The sequence below is a fragment of the Lissotriton vulgaris genome, chromosome 8 (assembly GCF_964263255.1).
Source record: "Lissotriton vulgaris chromosome 8, aLisVul1.2, whole genome shotgun sequence".
NCBI lineage: Eukaryota > Metazoa > Chordata > Amphibia > Caudata > Salamandridae > Lissotriton > Lissotriton vulgaris.
Window position 1 is genome coordinate 510,635,985 of NC_141696.1, and position 23,101 is coordinate 510,659,085.

Here is a 23,101-nt window from a genome sequence, read left to right on the forward strand (position 1 = left end):
CCAATTATGTATTTGTGAGAGAAGGCGGTTCTTAATTTCATAGATCTTGGCCTTTCAGCATACCAAAATTATCAAAACCCACCAAATATTTGCTAGGTATAAAAGATATGTTTCTCAGATACATTACAGTACCTACTTTTTAGAAGGTTTCAAAATGAGGTGCCATGTGAATACTCATACTTTACTAATATTTACTCTTTGCTTTATTAAAAGTACGTAGCTCAAAACTGCCAGTAGGCTTCGTAAGATTTCTGTGACTACACACAAACAGCATAGTTTGAAATACATTTTTAAAATACATACTGCGGATAAGGCTAAAATCTGTTGTTGAATTGTTTCTTCCTCGTTATATCCAACCCAAGGTGGAACAGCTGTATCTGCACAAAAAAGAAAAATAATTAATAAATCATTTGCAAGCTCGGTACAGGTTTTCATCAAAGTTGTAATGTTTCCTGCTATCACACCTCCTTCACTCACTATTTGACACGACTATGTTTCAACAGCTGGGGAGGCCAGTCTTAAACCTCCATGAACTAAAAAAAGAAAACAAACCTATTAAGTTGTATGTGAATTTGGGGCAGCACAAGACCAGGTTAAAAATGCAGTCATTGTGCATAGTTGGTTTTTAACACTCTATTCACTAAAACTAATGTATTGGCCAAACAAATCCTTAGTCCTGCAAAACTGCCATAATACACTTTAGACCCAAAGAAGCAGTATAGTTCAGAGGACACAGCACCGGTTGAGGTAACAAAAGTTGTTTATTTCGTTAGCTTGTGTTACCTGCATAGGCAGTTTGTGTAATATAGGTTTACTTCAGCACCATCACTTGATATATTAACATATTTTCCTGACAACAGCTTTATAACAGTTACAGATGAAAGATCACCAGGTACATGTAAATCACACACAGGACAAACTGCTGCATCAACAAGAAACTCTGTTTTGGCTAGGACTTTACCCTTGCTGGCTCCCAACTCATACTGGCCTCTCCAAATCACAGGATTTATTGAATTATGTAGCCTTGCTGCCAAATACATTTACATATCATTTTGCACTACATACCTTTACGTTTTGCTTACTGCCCTTAAGAAAGAAGAAGCCACAATAAGGTGATGGATGGAATGCTTGAACTAATCTCAGCAGCAGGTAACAGCTAGGGGCCGCAGTCCAGTCCATCGTTTTTTAATAAAGAAGCGACTTTACTCAACGGGCCATCTTACAAAAATCAGTACCCATTCTGTTCCTCACTGAAACAGTTCATCCCGAACTTCTAGTAGAGGCCCCTCCACAAGTAATCTACTTAAATCTTATCAGTATGAATAGTTTGAAGTCCTATGGCACAGTGAGCACAGGCCCATGACTTGGCACACCCGTCGTACTTGGGGCATAAACTGCCACAACAATGGGATGAATGCAATGCTTGAATTAATCTCTGCCACTGGCAATGACTTGGTCTGTATTCCAGTCCTTCTTTTGTTACCCCTCCATGCCACTCTGGATAAAAGTCTTCCACACCCCAATCCGTACTGACCCTGCTCCTCAAGGGAACAGTCCATCCCAAATGGTTTGTACATGGCTGGGTCTAAACAGAGAGGCATGGTGTGTACAACAGTGATGGACTGAGATGCGGCCTGTGAAATTTACAGTGGCTGAGATTAATCCAAGCATTCCAGCCATCACTTCCTTTTTATACTACTTTGTATAGAAGATGCCATTCCTGGGCAGGTTTCTGCTCGAATCAAACTCCCGCGTTCGAAAAACTCAATACATATCAGTTACTCCTTGATATTTTCTTACCGGATTAGTGCAACATGCACAAGCTAGAGCATCACCCTTTGAGTGTGAAAGATTATATACCTACTGCAAACCCTACCACAAGCCGGATCATAGAACTTTCAGCCAGTCCATCCTATGGCTCCTTTAATTTCCCTCAGACAAAATTGACAAAACTCTCATCACTTACTTTGGAAATGAAGGGGCATCACCAAGGGTCAACCATGTGTCCCACCAGCATCTAGTATCAATAGCTAATAACTGTTTTTACAAAAGGAGACAAAAAGATCCATGACTGCTACGACATACACTTGAAATTTCCAGAGCTACTCCAATCTAAACTACTCAGATCGGAGTACCTAAAATATTCTTAAATCTCCCAATATCAATTAGCCCCTGTTCTGCTTCTGCAATAAGATACCTAGGCAAAATGTTTTTCTCTAATTTGTCACCCGGGAACCAGATTAATACAGTTTCTAATCCTCCTTGCATCCGATTCAGGAGTCAACAGTAGAATTCAAAACCATTTGTATTGCACATTAGAGCTACAATAGCTTAACAAGTCATCCAGTTGCTACATTCCATCAAAAGCACTCTTGTCGCTTTCTGTCTGCTGAATGTAAGGTTGTATCATGTACCAAAGTACTTCATTCAAGCAAATAACCTTCTGGGTAGCTGCCTTACTATGAACTCCATGCCTCTTGTTATTCACTTTGAAGAAGCAATCTGTGGTACGGAAAGGCACTAATGCCTAGTGCTTCGCTCCATAGATCTGCACAACAGCCCATATAATCTACAATAGCAACATGACTACCTCAGATGTATATTTAAATAGATGAACTGCTAAGCGTTTCTGCTACCGCTGTTTTTAGCTGCCTTTTAAATTCATTTCCATGTAGTATTCAAGGGGCTTTGCTCCAATTTTTCTCCAGTTTTAGTCAGTTCACTTTAAAGAATTGATTTGTGATTTATATTATTTTTGACTAGTTTTCTTTGTTTTATTTCACATGCTTGGGTTAGTTATATTTGGTTTCCCATTAGCTGCTACATTGAGGAGAGCTTTGTATGCAGACAGAGCATCTGGACTCCAGTCCTAGTTCTGCAGGTTAGCTTCTTTTATTCTTTTAGAGGATTCTGGTTGTTTGGCAACCTGCATTCCCGCCTACAACGTCTCAGTTATAGAAGCCTACTTCAGTCCATGTTCCAAGGAGTACCTAGACAAACTAGATTGTGCCTCTTTGGTGGCCTCAACCAGAGTTTCATATCCTGGCACAGCCAATTCTGTTCCATGATATGGCCTTCGCATGTGGATCTTCGCAACTTTTCATCCTGGAACATATGCTCGCTCATTTCCATGAATCAAACAATATTTTTGAATAACATCGGGGCACACAATCTGCTTCATTTGGGATGACGGGTGTCTCTAAGTAAGTCAGATATTACCAGATTAGCTTGGAGTAGGGTTATTTTTTTATTTAGCTTTGCTCAATATCCACAATTGAGACAACTGAATTGAGATTGTAAGCTTAATTCAGTGTTCTACACAGAAACTAAGGTCAGATGCTCTTCTTTCTACGACATTGCTATTGCAGTATCATCCACTTACCATATTTTGCATGAGAAAAGGACTGATGGGTAAGGAATCACAATTATTTTTTTCAACTGTTTCTTCTTGTCCATAATTCCTACAAATCCACGACTTGAAGACAAATTTCTTGTTTTTAACTTTCCTCTTCAAGCATCTACCACTTATATAGAGATCTTAGTACATCACTCACCCAATTCAGCATAGGACTTTGGTTTGAAATTTGCTGACTTCATTTTGCCTTTAGAAGTAAATTCTTTAACTTTTTAGTGCCTGGTGGCTTTAATAATCGGGAAGATAATTCCCTTACTGCTGCTAACATGCCTTGGATTCATGCTTTTTTACTAGCCTATTGCAAGTTGCAAGTGGCTCCATTCATCAAGCATGACAACTGATTGCCACAATTTTCACCTAGTCTGACTATGATCAAACTACGTGATTTCCGCTTACTTGGTATCACATGAAAAGTCTGTTCAATGTATTTGCCTGCTCCCATTTCTCCTCCTTTAGTAAAGCTTCTCATACTTGAAATTTTAAAACTATAAACTTCAATAGTTTACTTCTCAGTCTGACAAACTGGATCTTGGGACGTAGTCTTGCTGAGGAATTACAGACTCCCAATTTGATGTCTCGACCCCTGAAGCTTTACATTAGGTTGCTCCACCTGAAGCTAGATTGAGTAATCACAATCCTTGGTACACAGAGGCACTTCCTACTCCCCAAAAAGAGTTGTAAATCTTTATACTGTAGTCATCAAGGAATGGAGAAAATTGTTTATTGTTCTTGCATTGAGAACACAAGAACAAACATAGGCTTTTAAGATAATGAATTCTTTTTCTCAGCCCTCCTCTTGTAAATCCTCAATTCCTCTCACTAAAACTTGGCAAATCTATGGCATATGTTTTCATATTCCAAGAGCCACGCGATACAATATTATTTTATACCTATCACACGCTATATTGGATGTGGTCACCAGATTAACTACTGCTCAGTATCCAAGCCCACTTTTTTCACCAAATTTACTTCTCTCACTCTTAGTACAAACAATCTAACAATTGCAGCTACGAAATCTGGACCACATGGGTGCACTGATCATTTTAGCTCTTTATGCAGCCTTGAATACTGTGTCCAGAGAAGCCCTGATTTTCATGCTGCATGAGACCAGTGTCAGAGGAAAGTCTCTTGGCTGGTTCATATTGATTCGTTATGCAATCCTCCAATTAGTGTTTGTTGAAACTGGGTTCTTGTTCTGTTCCAGTATGCTGTGGGTGAAACTAAAGATTTTTATTTGATCAAAACTTAGCTTGATCATCCCAGGTCAACAAAGTTACTTGTTCTTTTCTCCAGGGCCAGATACCCCATAGGAACAGTCTTTCCTGTTTACAATTTGAACATGGCTTTAGTGATAAGAGTGACAGTGGGATCACATTTTAACTAAATCAGTGCCCTGTATCCGGAGACTCCTTCATACCAAATCAAGAGGTATAAAGCTCATTCAGAATTAATCAATCAATCAATCAATCACGGCATTTGTATAGCGCGCTATTCACCCGGGAGGGTCTCAAGCCACTGGGGGAGAGGGGTATGTTACTGCTCGAACAGCCAGGTCTTGAGCAGCTTCCTGAAGGAGAGATGGTCTTGCGTTCGCCGAAGGTGGGTGGGGAGGGAGTTCCAAGTCTTGGCTGCCAGGTAGGAGAAGGATCTTCCTCCGGCGGTGGCTCTGCGGATGCGTGGTACGGTGGCGAGTGCGTGGCTGGTCGATCGTAGCTGGCGGGTGGGCGTGTAGAAGGTCATGCGGTCGTTGAGGTACTTGGGGGCCAGGTCGTGGAGAGCCTTGTGTGCGTGGGGGAGGAGTCTGAATGTGATTCCTACTGCTCACCTACTGCTTGGTCTTCATTGAGCCCTGATTTCTAGCACATTTGCACCCTTCACTGGGTCTCTGCAGCCAAGTGATCCAAGTTCAAACACATATGACTGTATGGCAGCAGTCCAGAATTTATTAGAGCTATGTTTACTATATGATCCCTTCGTTCTTCTGCTCGTCTTCCAAGGAAACCCAAGATCAGCTGAACTCCTCCTTGTTGTTGGTGGCTAAGTTGTGAAATGTGTTACCACATAGTAAGTAAGTAAAATCTTATATAGAACTGGGGTTCCAAGGAGGAAGACTGACCAACAGATAACATTATTTAAAAAAAACATGACAAAAGACAGAATGTTAACATTTTACTGAAATGCAATAGATCAGATTGAGATCTCAAATTTAGAGGCAAAGAGTTTAAGGGCCAAATGTGTCATCAACCTGATTTGCGATCCTGAAATAGCGATTTTTTAGAAATCGCTATTTCAGAATCGCAAATTGGGATGGATGTACAAAGTCGCAATTTTTTTGCGAATTCTTAGTATTCCTTAATTGTGATTAGCAGATTGCGAATCGCAATTAAGGAATACTTTTCTATTCATTTCTATGGGCCAGAAGGTCCATAGGAATGAATGGGAAGTTATTCTCATTTTGCGATTCGCAATTTGAGAATCGCAAATTGAGAATAATTTCAAGGGTGCAGGGGTGTCCAAAGGACACCCTGTTGCACCCCTGAAATAAGCGTGGGTGCACATGTGGCGCACATACATGCCCTAAGGGCATGTATGTGCGTCACATGTCACTTTGAAAAATGCAAAAATTTGCATTTTCCAAGGAATTAGAAACTTACCACCAACTAGAAGTTGGTGGTAATTTGCGATTCCTTAAGGACAATTTGCAAATATTTTTTGATTCATACATTACATTTAAGGAATCGCAAAATTTGCGATTCCTTATTTTGCACCAGATTTTCCTTCATACATTACCATTTGGCAAATTTGCATTCGCAAACGTCGAAATTCTGCTAATTTCAGCGTTAGCAAATGCAAATGTACTTGATACACATGGCCCTTGGAGTTTACAAACACAGAAAGAGAAAGTCCTGTCGATCATCTAGCTTTATTTATCCTGGGGGCCGCCAATACTTTGACTGAACCGGATCCAAGTGTACGGTCAGGTATATGCCAGAAAAAGATATTTTAAAAATACTCCAGTTCTGTCAGATGAATGGCTTTGTGCACTAAGCATACTACTTTAAAATTAATCGTTACACTGACTGGTAACCAGTGGAGACTCTGCAAAGACTGAAAAAACGATGTGAATTTGTGAAATTTTCAACAGCAGCCTGGCTGCTGCATTTTGGAGCGGTTGAAGCTTATGTAGCAAATGCTTCTGGGAACCCATACACAGGACATTACGATAGTCGATCTTTGTGATGACGAAGGAAACAATGACAGTCTACTGTGAATCCAAAGGAATAAAGGGCAGGATTTTCTTTATTATTCTGGGCAAAAAGAACCATGAGGTGATCTAATTAATTTGATCAGAAATACATACTTTTTTGTCCTTTTTACACCAGAGAAGAGTGGCCCTAAGTTGGAAGGCTATCAAGAGGTATTCCAGGGGGTAGTCTCATTTCCAAACAGCAGTACCTCAGTTCTATTTGAGTTCAGTTTCAAACAGTTTTTCTGCATCAAGCTCACAAGATGCACCATGCAGCTGTTCTAGTTTCTGGCCACCTCCTCGAAATTAGATGATATTGGCACCACCATTTTTGTGTCATCCGTGTAGGAGATTACTGAAAAACCATAGCTGCAGATTATGTTGAGCAGAGGGGTGACATAAATGTTAATAAGTTTAGGGCTATGGGAAGACCCTTGGGGCACCCCACATAGGAGGAAAAAGCGATCGGAGACTGAGGGCCATATGTATCAACATCTAGATTTGCGAATCTCAAATAGGGATTTATTAGAAATCGCTATTTGAGATTTGCAAATTGGTATGTAAGTAGAAAATCATTTTTTTGCGATTTCTTAAAATTCCTTAATTGTGATTAGCAAATTGCAACTCGCAATTAAGGAATAATTTCCCATTCATTACTATGGGCCAGGAGGCCCATAGGAATGAATGGGAAGGTATTCTCAATTTGTGATTCACAATTTGAGAATCGCAAATTGAGAATAATTTCAAGCGTGCAGGGGTGTCCAAAGGACACCCTGTTGCAGCCCTGAAATAAGCATGGGTGCACATGTGGCACTTATACATGCCCTAAGGGCATGTATGTGCGTCACATGGCACTTTGAAAAATGCAAAAATTTGCATTTTTCAAGGAATTCGCAACTTACCAACAACTTGAAGTTGGTGGTAATTTGTGATTCCTTAATGACAATTTGCATTTTTTTTTGCTTCATACATTGCATTTAAGGAATCGCAAAATTTGCAATTCCTTAAATGCAATTTGCGATTCCTTGTTTTGCACCAGATTTTCATTAATACATACCATTTAGCAAATTTGCATTCGCAATTTCGGCCTTTGCGAATGCGAATTTGCTAGATACATATGGCCCAAAGTCTCCAAGTGCGACCACTTGCTCTCTGTTTTGCATGAAAGAACTAAGAAGTGAAAGCACTGCGTCCTTAATCCAGATAGTTTCAAGCCAATTAATAAGAAGTGAGTGGTTGACCGTATCAAAAGTGGCGGATAGGTCAAGAAGAATCAACAGTGCATTTTTTACATCGTAGTAACCCTTCTTTTAGGAACTGCTTAAACACAGCTTTTACCCGAGTAATCAGGGTTAGTTTATTCTTAGCAGTTCAATCGTAGCACCACAATGCTGTAACTTGCATTTATTTTCATGCCCAATAAAATAACAAAATACAATAAATAACTTTAATATAAAATATTAGCACTTGGAATGTGTGACTTATCACGGTTTCAAGAGAGCACAAGGAGCAGAAAACAGAGATTGGTTCCAGGATGCCTTGAAGATGACTTAGCACCGATTCCCCAAGGATCTTGCAGTGGATGAAGGTTAGTTACCCATGTGACACAAACCCCACAGGGATGCTCCCATCATCGAGAGACCTAATTAGTCTCCATGGCTTCACAACTAAACCTATTTCATAGTCTGAAGTGAAAGACCGAAGCCAAGGACAATTACAGACTGCTTTACATAACAAAGGAGACGGCTGCTAAAAAAAAATTTCACAGCAACAAGCTGAATATTTTTCTGACATCTGAACTCCTGTACAGTTCTATACAGCAAAACATATTCAGAGGCAACAAAATCCATGCTGGGCTTTTATATGCTTTTAGTACAGCATTTCTAGTGGTCCAGGTTTTCTTCCTATATGCTTCTTCTCTATGTAGGAGTACGATGGTTAAACAGAGATGGAGTGCTGCCAATCATGTTGCAAGTTCATTGAGGTCCTCTCAAAAGGGAGACACTGTGACAAATACCAGCATTCTTACGTAACCGAAACTCTGTGACCCTGAGTAAATCATTATCTCATTGCACCACAGGTTTTCCAACTATTATGGGGCGTTTAGAAACACGTTGAAGTCTAGAATAAATCTAGAAGCCTTAAAAAAAAACGGGGAACATTGTAAATAAAAAAAACATGTAAGGTAAGTAAAAGTTTGGGGCAAATAAAGAAGTGATAGGTAAGTATACGTATATATTTATATCTCAACCCCTATGTGGATACAGATATATTATTCTATTGTGTGTATCTGTGTGTATACACACACACACTGAGAGACAGGTACATACATACGAAGGCAAATAAGTTATTATTATTATTATTATTATTATTATTATTATTATTAGAGTTTTGTAGAGCGCATAGTAACCCGGAAGCATCCCAGCGCTGAGACCAGGACAGTCAAGAGGGTGGATTGTCGGGGAGAAATGGGGAAGGGGGTTCAGGAGAAGAGGTGCGTTTTCAGTAAAGGTGGGAATGCGGGGCTATGCCCAACCTAAAAGAGCAAGAGGTAAGAAAAATAAGTAAATTGGTTCGGGATAGTGGGGCGTTTCCGCAGTAAAAAAAATATATAGAACACATTAGATTAAGCAAGTGCTGTTATCTACTGGTTAAAGAATTACAATAATATCACATTAAAACGATATTTGTTAGGCAATCTTTTTTCAATAGAAAGAAAAACAGTGGATCCCCAAATTAATTACTTCGTTAGTAATCCCTCGATATTCATTATAGGGCAATTAATGTATCTGATATAATAACATGGAGCCACACATAATGGTAATTCACTTTGCACTGCTGCATTATAAACAATATCTTTTTCTAAGTTCATCCATGCATTGCACCCACAATACTTCACAAGCATGCTGAATGCTAGGCAGGAAGGGAAGCAAACTTCATCAGGGAGAGAATCCCCCCTTATCAGTATCCTATTTTTTGTCTGCCCTTTTTGTGCAAGCGCCTAATAGATCATTCGAGATACTGAGATTACCTTTTTAAGAGGAGACTTGTACTTCATCAGTTAGAAATATGACTCAACTGTCCTATCCACAAAACAATAATGAGACAAAGGGGCCAGGCCCCCACTACCGCCTTGGCCAAAACTTCTGGTTTGCTGCCTCATCATGCCTCTCCTCTCACAAAACAATTGTGATGGCCTTTACACATCCACATGTGTAGTGTCTTGAGATTTTGCGTGATAAGACCATTGCAGTGCTGAATGGAATCTAAAACAGGAATTGCGCAACCTGCTGAGAGGTGTGAAGGTGTGGTTAATAAAAGTTATGATGCTATGCATGCAGTGGATGGTTTTGTGTGCTGAAGTATAGAGCTCTTGTGTGTGGGAATGTTCATTTGCATGCTCCCGGGCTGGGAGAGACGCTACAACAGACGATAAGTAGAGGATACGTGCCCCAAAGGAAAAAGGCTGCTCTCTCTGAGAGTTTACAAAGGTACAGCAGACTGCTTGTGCATGCCATGTGCACCCCAAGTCAATGCAAAGCAGTCTGCAGTTGGAGCATGTGGATTCAAAGCCCGGCTCCAGCCCATACACAGCCATTGAAGAAGTTGAAGACGCAGCAGCCTTGAAAAAGCCTGCCAGAACACGCTGGTAAGGCTGAAAGAAGAGATGCTGCGTCACTCCATAACAGATAGCCATCATCGATACAAAGCAAATGCTAAAAGCAGTGACAAGTTATGAAAAACAGAGACCAACTTGCTGACACAGGAGATCAAACCTCCACACAACCTCAAAGTTGATGTGATAACCCAGGCTCAGGCGCTAGGCCAATGTATGCAAAAGTTGCAGGTGGCATCCCGCGCAACAGATGCTGCCTGAGCAGCACATCATCTCAAATACAGCAGAGGGAAGCACGAGACACAATGCGGCCAGATTCCTGATGCGGCCGCCACCACCACTACCACCACCGCTTGACACCTCGAAGAAACAGAACATCAGTGTCAAGTGGGCTGCATGGATAGAAACGTTTGATGACTTCATAGATGCGCTAGTAAGAAAGTCATTAAATATTTGAAAAACCTAGCTGGTGATGGAGTCAAAGAAGTACTAAAGAAAGTCTCAAAAACTGATGCAACATCATACCAAAAGATAAAACAGCTTTGGAAACCAAGTTCAATCTGATGCCAAATGTAGACTATGAAAGGTACATCTTCAACCATGCACGACAAAAGGCTAGTGAAAGGATGGATGAGTTTGTTGAAACACCAGAAGCACTTGTCAAACACTGTGTAAGACAATGAGGAAGAAGCCATGCGCCTCAGTGTCATTATGGTTGTCTTTCAGATTCCTTCAGGAGACGCATGTTGAAAGAGACAGTAACAGCGCATAACGGATCAGCGTTGAGCATGAAAAGCAAACACAAAGTAGATGCACACCAGGTGACCCCTCCGAAGAAGAGAAGCTTATGCTGCTGATGTGGTTTTCATTTCACCATGAGGGTAATGTCCAGCCATAGGACAAATATGCAAAGGCTGCTGGAACGAAAACCACTTCAAAATGGTCTGCAGAGTGAAAGAGAAACTAAATGTGTCACAGAGAGTGAAAATGGACGCCAGAAGTTTCCAGAAGCATTGTCGTCACACCCACATATAAACAGAAATAAACCACCACCATAGATCTTTCATCACAAAAAAAGTGTGAGAAGGAAAGAAGGCACCTCACGGTAGCAACACCAAGGGGGACAGTACTGACTGGTACTCGCCAGTGACCCACTTATCATCGGTTACCTTCTTTACCATAGAAAAATGTGCATATGTAGTGCAACAAATCCACAACCCATTGAAAACAAAAGTGAAAGATAAGAAGTAAGCAACCTAAATGTGAATGTACTTCCTATGCGTGCAAAAAATTGTGCATGTATTCAGAGGACCCCGTGAGAACCAAAGACGTAGTTCTCACCAATAAAAATTGGTAAAGCTTACTTGCCATCCATAATCTTTATTCTTTTAGCTGTAAGCCTTTCCACGTTAAAATTAACTCCTATCAAGTCAAACCTTAAATCATAACTAGCCAACATGTTTCGTTGCTATACTCAATTTGGAGCAACTTCGTCAGGGCTAGGGATCCAGATCATTGTTTTCAATAGGGATTGTTATCAAAACCTTCTAGTTGCGTGACTGCTGCATACCGGCAACCTCACGGAACTTGACGCGTCATATGATCGCGTCCTTCTGCTGATTGCCCACGGGTCTGTAACACCGTGACCTCGGGCTCGGTGCGCAATCAATCATCCGGATTACGCTGACGTACTGGAGTCGATGTCGCCAATGACGGTGGGCCAAGCCTGCGATATGGGACGGGCAGTGCATCGTGTTACTTACGAGCGGTGCCCCCAAACCACAGTGCAGGCAGAGGCGTCAGCTTCAGCTTGGAGCAGCGGCGTCGGCGAGACCAGGGCTGTGGTGCGCAGCGGGACAGTGCTTCATGTTCTCCATGAGCAGTGTCTATAAGTCACAGTGAAGGCACCGGGGATACCAGGGTGGCGGTGGGAAGTGAGGTGGTGCAGAGTGCAGTGCCCACAGGTCACGGTGCAAGCAGCAGCTCGGTGGCGGCGAACGGCAGCCTCAGAGAGACCAGGTTTGCTGTGCAAAGTGCAGTGGTACCCTCGGTTCCCAGAGCTGGTAGTAGATGAACTTGACGTCTTTGTTGTTCGTGAAACTTCTTGAGCAGGGGGCAAGCTCTACCTCAAGCCCTTGGAGAAACACAGGGAAAACAGATGCAGAAAATCTAGGCTAGTGCTTTCAGTGCCCAAGACAGTAGCAGCCACTGCAGGCAACAATGCAAAGGACACAGCAAAGTGGTAGTCCCTAATCACAGCTTCACCAGCTCTTCTCTCTGGCAGGTTTATTGATCCAAAAAAGGTTCTTAAGTCCTTGGGTCAAGGCCCCAATATTTATACCACAGTTTCCTTTGAAGTTAGTACAATCAAAGTTCCTCTGGCACACATAAACCAGTTCAGCTTGGCTCAGGCCAGGTTTACCACAGGAGGTGGAGACAGCTTTGTGAGAGGCAGACACAGTCCATTCAGGTGCAAGCGACTACTCCTCCCACTATTCTCAATGCAGCTAGGTCTATTCAGCCTGGCTAGGAGTCACTCAGGAAACGCGGGGCACACTTCAACCCTCCCCTTGAGTCTGTCAAGGGTGAATGCACATCCCCAGCCCTGTCACTCCAAACCCAGACAAGAAATACACAAATGGCAGAGGAACACAGGATGGTTAAGCAAGAAAATGCACCCTTTCTAAAAGCAGACTATGCACAGAAGGGGTCCCGGACTCACTGTGCCACTGGATCATGAGGGGTGATGCTCTGAAACCAGTCCCAGGATGCTTGTTTCCGGTCTAGGGAGGACCTGGCTTGGCAGTTTGGGCTGGACTGTTATCATGGGGCACAGGGTCAAGACTGATTTGCATATGGCTGGGTCTAAACTGGGGTGGTATGATTAGGAAAAGAACAATGAACAATGGATCTAACCCAGATCTTTTGGCTGGGGGTGAATGTTTGGTTTGCTCTGCATTACGTGCATCATCTGTGTGTCTTTCGCTTTAACGCCCAAAGTGCGCCGGCTATGCCAAGACATGGGTCCCAGGGTTCACTGTGCCATTGGATTCAAGCTAGCATGGCTGATGATGGACGATGTTCCGAAACCAGTCCCAGGATGCTCATTTCCAGTCCAGGGAGGACCTGGCTTGGCAGTTCGGATGGACTGTTCCCATGAGTACAGGGTTCAAGACTGATTTGCATAAGGCTGGGTCTAAACTGGGGTGGCATGGTGAGAAAAAGAACAATGGATTTAACCCAGATCTTTCGAGTGGAGGTGAAAGTTTGATGTGATCTGCATTCAGCCTAAACTCTATTTCTATATCTTGTCCCTAAGGAATGTTAGGATTGTACGATGGTACAAAAAAACTCCCAGGTTAGCCTAAGAGACAGATAGCATTGCCACAGTGAAAACGAAATACACAGTATTTCACTATAAGGACATGTAACACACACTGGTACAGTCCCACCTTTCTCACACACTGCACCCACAGGGGCATCTTGGGCCTACCTTAGGGGTGTCTTATATGTGAAAAAAGGGACGGTTAGGACCGGTCAAGTGGGTGCACATGCCAGGTCGACATGGCAGTAAAAACTGCGAGCAGACACTGCTGTGGCAGGTCTGAGACACCTTTGAAAGGCTACCTGTGTGGATGGCACAACCAGTGATGCAAGACCACGGGTAGAATTGATTTACAGGCCCTGGGCACACACTCTGCACTGTACTAAGAACTTACCAGTAAATCAAAATATTCCAGTCATGGAAATCCAATCATAACACACTTTATAGTAGGAGAACTTGCACTTCAACACTGAATAGCAGTGAGAAAGTGCGCCGAGACACTAAACCATCAAAAACAAGGTCAAAAACAGGAGGGCAAAAAGCAAAAGTCTGGAGGTAAAACAGCTAAAAAAGCCAAGTCCAACATTAGTCATACAAAGTCTTGTCAATGGCATCATCATACACCAGCGAAAACTACGGATGTGCGTTGATGTTGTAAACCAAAGAACGACATACACATGTAGGACTAGCTGTGTGCAAAAAAGAGCAAAAGCCAACGAAGAATCACCACACGGAGTGCCAAAATTCATTTGGACATTGTCCTAAAATTACATTAAAGGTGAACGGGTGCCCAATGGCTTTTATTACAGACGGTGGTTTGTCAATTAATATCATGCCAGCAGAAACGTTTAACAGCTTATCTCCTGTGCCATGCCTTACCCAGTCAAACACAAAGGTATGCATGTGGGGTGCTGCTAAAGAGCTACAGAGTCAAGGGTCATTTGCAGCAACCATGAAACGCAAAGCAACATCAGTGCAAGCGCCAACTAGCGTTCTTCAGGGAACTTCAAGTGAATGCCTACTTAGATTTGCCACTGCTGCGGACATGGGACTGAACTCTTTCAATAACAACCTCTTTGCCCAGTCTGGACTCACAAGTCAGTTCCCTTTGTTGTTTCATGGCCTAGGAACACTCTAGAAAATGAAGGTGAAACTTCATATGAATGAGGACATTTACCCGGTTGCCCAAAGGCTTGCCTTTCACGTAGAAGAAGCCATTGAGAAAGAACTAGGAATGCTGATGAAGCATGACATCATTGAATGCTTTACCGGTCCTACGCCGTGGGTTTAGTCCATGGTTGCGGTGCCGAAGGACAGCAGTGGTGCAGTGCGCATTTGTGTTGAAAAGCGACAGGCCAACAAATAATCAAGAAGGAAAGACATCCTGGTCCTCACACAGTGGATATGATCATGCAGCTGAAGGGAGCCAAAGTCTTCTCCCATCTTGACCTGAACAAAGGATACAATTAACTTCAGCTGGAAGAGAACTGTAGGTACATTACTACGTTTTCAACTCTTGTTGGTTTGTTTAGATACAAAAGACTGAGTTTTGGAGTATCTTTGGCTGCGGAGATATTTTAGGATGTCATTCACCATGTCTGCTGGGTGGCAAAGCCTCCTTCCCCAGGATGCGCAGGGGGAAGCTTCAAAGGCATTTCGCCTTTGTGAGCTTCTCCAGACCACTTGCTGTACTCAGCAACTGGGCCCCACCTGTTCTGACCCCCCCACTCTGGCTGGAAGACTGGCGGGAAAACCTACGTCAGAAAGGGGGGTGTGCCAGCCTGTGCCAACTCCATCCCTCAGGTGGGAGAGGCGAGCTGATGCACAAACCCGGGCTTCGGCCATCTTGAAGATGGGGAGCCCTGCCTAATCACAGCTAGGCTCCTGCCCCATCCCACAGGAGAGGAGCAGGCTAGGGGGTGTACCCACCTCAGGACAGGGACCAATTGGTCCCTGCCCTTGCCCTACCTGTAACGCCCCTAAATTTTGTATTTAGGGGCATCCTGAACCTTTTTCCACAGATCCAGATTACGAAACAAGAAAGAAGATCAAGGAACACGAAGACCTGCCGTGCAGCTGCTAAAAAGAGGAAATTACCAACTGATTTGGCCCCAGTCCTACCGGCCTGTCAACCCTCGAACCTGCTCCTGTTAAACCCCGGCATCTCCAGTGGTCAGCCGCCTCAAAAACCCCAGAGGACGCGACTGCCTTGTGACTCTGACTACCTGGGTCTCCCACGAGCAGTGGTACTGCTCAAAGCAAGTAACAAGCCCTGGCATCAGCCCGGAACCGCGAACCCTGCACACTCTGCACCCACCAAGCCTGGCCTGTGCTGGGGTGAATGAAAACCCTAAAGACATCCCCCGGCGATTCTTACCTGGAATCCAGTGCCCAATGGCCCTCCTCGACGACGCCTGCAGCCTCAAGACAAAGGACCTCTCCAACCGCAAACAAAAGACACCCCTGCACCTGGCGCCCCACCGCCCCCTGTTCCCAACTCCTGGGTGCCTTCCTATCCTCCAAGATCCAAACTTACCCCTCGAAGTGATGGTCGCTCCAGAAGATCCACTGTCCCCGAGCCTGCAGCCTTTGTTCCCTTTTCAAGATTCTCATTGAATAACATTGAGTGCCCGACGGCTCAAAAGCACTCTGCACCCCGCCGCCCGAGTGCCCCTGGGAGTGCAACCGTTGTCCTATCCTACTTCCCCATTTGCCCTGAGCAAGTGACCAGGAGCCCAGCTCCCACAGCCGCGTGGCCTGCTAGCCAGCAGCCACCAACCGAAGCCCCCCTGCCACTCATTGGATAACATTGGGCCTAACTACCTCTGCACCCGGCCGCCCCTGTGCCGCTGAGGGTGTACCAACTGTGCCTACCTGACCCTGGGGGACCCCTGAGTCTATGCCCGGAACCTTAACTTCACCAGTCGAGTACTCACCTGAAAACCGATGACTCACTTTCCTGCCATAGGATAACATTGACTGCTTTGAATCGAAATTTCTTCTAAGTGTGAAGTTTTTAAACTTTAAAATATTCATCTAAAATCAGTCGAATAATGAATTTCTCACCTGGTATCAGGAGAGAAGCCAGTACTGTACCTTGTAGTCCAGTACTGAACCGCAAAAGTAATCACAACCGTGTTTGCTAGTAATCTAAATTTCTGCCATATGAAACTGTTGACTGTTTTTCTGTGAAAATCCTTCCTAGTGTGAAGCTTTGAAATGTTAAAATATTCATCTAAAATCGGCCAAATATCGAAATCTGAAGTACTCACCTGTAATCAGGAGAAACCAGTGTTGTATCTTTTAGCCCAGTACTGAACCACAAAAGTAATCACAACCGTGGTTACTAGTAATCTAAATTTCGTCCATAGGAAACCTTTGACGGTTTGTTTTTCTGTGAAATTTCTTCAAAGTGTCTACTTTTGAAAGTTACAAATATTCCTTAAAAATCGAACAAACTACAGAACGTAATTACTTACCTGTCTTAGGTAGAGACCACAGTGCTGAACCTAAGAGTCCAGTACTGGATTACAAAAGTAATGAGAACCTACTTTACCTGTGCTTTGAATTTCCTTCCATTGGATAACATTGCTGGTTTTGCACTCTTAAGTGTCAACTTTTAAAATACCTTTATATTCTTTAGAAATCATTGCAATAACTAAAACGTTTTTACTGAACTGTTTTCAGGTTAGACCCCAGGACTGAATCTAGGGTCCAGTTATGAAGTTACAAAAGCAATCTATAAAGTAATCAACTGCATTTATGTAGAAAAACCCATTGAGCTCAATGTTAAATTGTGTTTAAAATTGTGTTGCCTACTGCAACCATTGTACCTATTGTGTTTACAAAGTTTATTGCCCCTTTACAAAGTAATTATATGAGAGTACTCATATTGAGAAAAGTATATTTTCATACCTGTTGGTTCTAAAAATAAAACAACTATATATTTGGATATAAAAACAATTGGCCTAGAGTTCAGTTCTTGAGTGTGTGAAACCTTTTGCTGACTGTGTGCAACAAATGCTTTACACTGTCCTCTATTACTGCCTTACTGCTCGACCAAGCTACCACTTTAGAGAGTAAGGTCAGACGTGACTTTTACCACTGTTATACCTCTGGGGATTGTGGACTCTATACACACTGTATCTTACTTTGGTCCAGTACATATAGAGCCACTTTCTCACAAACAGTCTTCGACAAAGGGAATTGGGTACTGGTCAAACAAAACAAGAAGAGGAAAATGGACACTGTTTCCTGTCGACACCAAGAGGGTTGTGATGTGCAAAGAACACATGCTGACAGCACATTGTTCCAGAACGTCCATCACACAGGACTGGTCACACTTCAAACATCTTCCTCACTGTTCATCAGCTCTTGAGAGAGGTGACCCCACCTGAATGTCCGGATCAAGCATCTGAGCATATGCCATCAGTGCAGAATCAAGGTGCAACCAAAATATCCATACCACCCAATCTGACCGACCAGTGCAAGTGCCTTGAGGATGAACTGAGGAAACATGATGTTAATGTTGTTTGTACTTTACTTAATTCACATGCTTCTGGGCTGGGGAAGACACTAAAACATGCAGGTGGCATAAGACTGCAAAACACGCAGGCCAGGGAAATATGTGGGTGCAGCTACTGTGGTTGAACTGTGACAATAAAGTAGAAGCCCATCACACAGCAGACTTTGGCAGCTCATGTAAGGTGGTCAGGTCACATAGCTTCAACCAGGAGGCAGCACCTGGAAAGCACTCTGAAAAAGTTTGCTCCTTGAGGGTGACCACTGCGCTAGGCATGTCCTCTGTTACAGCTTGAAGATTTAATGTCTGTCCAATTAAACAACACCTGCCTAAGTTAAGACTAGAGCTGGCTGCAGAGATGAAGCTACAAACCCTTAGCAGCACGCTCATTCCCTGCTTCAGAGGAAGACATTCAAATTCACTGTGTTTATTATGCTGTAATCTGCATCACGGGCCAGTGCTTGATTTGTAAAATAATTGAGCACCAGGGCCCAAGGTATTATTCACTAGTCCCCTTGCCGCTTGCATAACCCAACTCATTTTTTTAACACCTTGGCTGCTAGAGGTTCGATTCCCCCCCCCCCCCCCCCCCCCCGGTGCTGCATTCCCAGATTTACCATTGTTCAGCTCGTCATCAGCACAGCTCAACAGTGCCTCATGATGAGTTGAGCTCGTCATGAGCATCAAAAGGGTTAACTACAGGTTTTGAGATAAAGTTTTACATTTTTATAAAAGTTACACTGCATACCCGGTGCTGCTCTAATGAACGCTGCATAAAAGTACTCCGTTCCCAGAGCCAACATGTGAGGCTACTTAACAGTTTTTATACACATAAGCGTCAGTGCCGAACATCGGGAAAACACCAGCACAAATTAAGCACTGGTATTAGCCCAAGGCACTTCAGTTCTTGTTTCACAATGTGGCCAGCATGTACCCAGCATACACTGAGCTCTTTTACCACAACTACAGCACATGTCAAACATCAATATGCAATGTACACAGTAACTCCTGATGTGGTTGACATAAGAAGAGTGATTGGAAATGGGGCCAGGGGATTGGTCTTACGCTTCTTGCTTGCATGACATCATTTCCTCTCTTTGTACATATCAAGATAGTGCTGATTCGCCTTATTCAAACATCTACACATGGATCATTTTATGGCAGACTCTTTGAAGACGTGTCAAAAGTCACCAAATTAACAACTAAAAAACAGCCCAGAAAGGCAGACTCTGGAGCAGACCCTTTTAGTTTATCAAATTCCCCCCTATATAATCAGAATAAAACCGATTCAGTGCTCCAAGCATACTTGGGTAAGGCAAAACTAAAAGGGTGAAGCAAAATCAGTTTTCTTGTTAATACCGAAGCACAAAACACGAAAATAAATACTACCAACAAATTTGGACTGGACAAATCAGTACTTATTAATGCAAACATGGAGAATACCTGACTTCTTGGTGTGCTGTTCTTGTACAAACTTCTCTTGCTCTTTTTGGAAATCTCCAAGAATGGTCTAAAAACAAGAAATTAAAATATTAATTTTCACAATTTATGATCTATTTAACAGAAGACTTTTCTGACAACAATAACAGCTTACTTGAAAAGAATTTTCATTTATGCAACTATCGGCCAAATTCATCAAGGAGCCGTTTTGCGAGTCCTTAATAGCGATTATTAAGGAATCTAATCGCTAATCGCAAATAAGGATGCGATTTCAAGGGTGCCAGAAGTATCTCAAGGACACCCTGTAGCACCCCTGAAATGAAAATGTAGAGTTATGTTGCGCACACACATGTCCAAAGGTGCATTTTCCTCAGTTTTCGCTATTTACCACGAAGTCTGACTTCACGGTAAATAGCGGCAAAAAATAGTGAATTCGCACTTTTTTATTGGGTCATGAATAGCATTTAAGGAATCTCAAATTGAGATTCCTTAAATGCGATCGCAATTTGAAAAATCGCATTTTTTTCCGATTTCTCAAATTGCGAGTACATGACCCAATGATGAATTTCAAATGTCATTTTTGCGGGCGCAAACGGCCGATTTCTGCGATTCGCACCGTTTGCGCCTGCAAAAATGCTTCATGAATCTAGCTGTATGTACCTTGTTAAAAGCTTTCATATACTTTTCGGGAAAATTCTCTAAGCATGGCAATATAAAGTGTCGTAATAGTTACACAATGGAACCAGAGTGAGCCAATCCGGATTTCATTTCTTGTAACGGAAGGTCTCTCATGCTTTTGCCATCAGACTAGATTTACACACAACAGGTAGGTTGACTGGCTGCATACTAATGAGTAGCATTACTGTCTCTCATTAAAGCTGAATCTCATTTCCCAGCACCATACACATCACTGGGGATTCATGTGAAGGCCCAACTAATTGGCTGGTGTGGCCAACTACCAACAGCTGCAGCAGTAAGACCCTTCGGTATGTATGATTAAATCCAAAAAGTGAGTTTAAATCAGCCTGCAGTGTTCTCGCAAATTACAATGGAGTGTATGTTCTTGCAAAAGTAGCACACTATGGGGTCGATTCCGATGTGGGTCGTATCCAAAATGGATTAGGGTTTGCCAAATCCGACCCTGAGTCCTTTTTTCCGACCGACTCGTTCCCAGTTCCGAACGACCAAGTACGATGCCTCTGTATTAGTGATTAGGAACTGAAAATAGTCCTCTGTATTTGCTGCAATGCTCTCTTTTCCTAAAAAAAAAAACATGAAAAAACATGAAAAAAAGAAAACAGACTTAAAGCTGCTGTCGGCAAACGCTTGTCTTTCCAAAGTTAAAAGAATTGGGGGCGCAACGCAAAGGAAGCAGAATGAAACCTCGTATATGGTAAGAAATGTAAGTCATGTTATTCACAATATGGCAACACCATACATCTGTCAGAAGGGATATGAAAGCCTGGAAGAGAAAATCTATACTAGAACTGATTCAAAATAACCTTTTTTGAGGCAAGAGCTTTTTGATGTATTTTACAAAACCTTTTTTCTTTCTTTTGGCAGTGCTACTGGCGATTTCTCATAACTCGGATATTTTATACGTTCTATTAGATTATTACAGTATCCATTATTTTGACTTATGATATCTTTTATGACACTAAAAATGTTATGCCCTTTACAAAATATGCTAATTTTAAGTATGTGTTTTACCTGTGCAACACACAATTTTTCTATCCATTGTTCCGATAATTCTAGTGCTGACGGTTTCGTTATTGGCTTCTTTTTTGTCACTTTTACCTGCACTTCTACAATTATTTTTTTTTACCAGTATGAGCTTTTTTCTTCCAATTCTTCTCTCATCCCCGCTATATAAAACTGTAGAAGACTTGCTGCTGCCTGCACGTATGTTAGGACCTGGCATACTTGGCGTGGTTCCCTGGATTTTTGCCCTCTGATCTCCCGTTTTGCGGACTTCATTTTTGCTTCCTTTAGGATGCTCGCACTTTATCACTGCTGATCAGTGCTAAAGTGCATGTGCTCTTTCTCTAAAACATGGAAAACATTAGGCTTATCCACAGTTGGCATATTTAATTTACTTATGCGTCCTGAGTAAAGACCACTGCATGTGCCCAAGGCCATTACATTTAATGCTACTGGTGGGCTGGCAGCACTGATGGTGCCACCCACTTTCGTAGCCCTTTAAACATGCCTTATGCCTGCTAATGCAGAACCTGTGTGCAATTTTTAAAGGCCATATAACCTGGCAAGTTAACCCTCTTTCCAGACCCAAACCTTCCTTTAGAATATATATAAATCATCCCTAAGGTAGGCCCTGGACAGCCCCAGTGTATTTAAAAGGTTGGACATGTACTTTAACTTTTACATGGCCAGGTAGTGAAAAACTCTTACATTGGTTTTCCACTACTGCAAGGCCTATCTCACCCATAGGTTAACATTGGGATTACCTTATGACATTTTATATGTTCAAATTCCAATGGGAAAAGATTGATAATTTGAGTTTGGTGTTTCTTTGATTCTCAATTTAAGATCACAACTAATGGTAAAGTTGGATTTTAGATTGCAAGTCTGAAAATGTCCGTTTTAGGAAGTTGGCCTTTTCTTACTTTAGCCATTTGGACGTCTCAGAATAAAACTCTGCGGTGGGTGACAGTTGGGCTTTGTGCATTCCCTTTAGAAAGACACACAAAAAGAGAGCTTAGGAGTGCCTAGTGGGTCATTCACATCCTGATGGGCCATCACCAGACTTATAGCCCTACTGGGCAATATGGAAGGGAGGAGCGGATATTTGCACCGGAATAGGACTGTTACTGTCTCCACACAAAGAGATGCATACCCACCTGTAGGGAGTCTGGAGCTAGGGCAGGAAGGCCAGGGACTGTGTACACTTCAATGGCCTCTCTTTGAAATCTTCCCCACTTCATAGGCACAACTAAGTATGGGTACTGGACCACAGGAATCTTTACTTCAGTACACTTCTGGACCTGAAGATATTCTGCAAGGTAGAAGGAATGCGGTCCTTCTGAAAAGACTATAACTCTCTGCTGGACTTTGTTGGACTCCAGCTTTGCTGCTGCCCTCCTTGCCTGGAAGTGTCCTGAGAAGGACTGGACCTGCATCTCTACACTTCCAGAACCAAAAGAACTCCAAGAGCTTGCTGGATTGCCTCCAGTTCTGAGTCTCAGGGACATCAAAGACTTCCAACAACCCCTCTACAGCCTCTGAACTAAGCCAACTGTGAGCCCAGCCCTGCCAAATAGAGGCAATACAGCCATGAGCCCTCTGAAGTTCTCATTCCGCTTTCCTGCAAAACCACACATCGCCATTGTTGCGCCGGTCGGAAAGCACTCCTCTTACCACACCGCATCACCGCTACGGACAAAGATATTGTATCTCCGGATGCACGGCTCGACGAGGACGCATCACCCTTATCGTAAGGGGTTCGCCAATAATACATCTCCAACTGAGCGGATCAGAACCGAAGCATCGCCTACATCCAGCCGGACCAACGAGGACAC

General features: G+C 42.8%; 1 protein-coding gene across 2 annotated transcripts in view; it reads right to left on the bottom strand.

Moving 5' to 3' along the window:
* SYAP1 (synapse associated protein 1) overlaps nucleotides 1–23,101 on the bottom strand; it is a 264,963-nt gene that overhangs the window by 121,166 nt on the left and 120,696 nt on the right. For both annotated transcript variants that reach the window (XM_086934326.1, XM_086934327.1), the window contains exons 3-4: nucleotides 19,569–19,635; nucleotides 304–377 (exon numbers count right to left, since the gene is read on the bottom strand). In XM_086934326.1, the coding sequence (XP_086790452.1) occupies nucleotides 304–377; nucleotides 19,569–19,635 (141 nt within the window). The remainder of the gene's footprint in view (nucleotides 1–303; nucleotides 378–19,568; nucleotides 19,636–23,101) is intronic.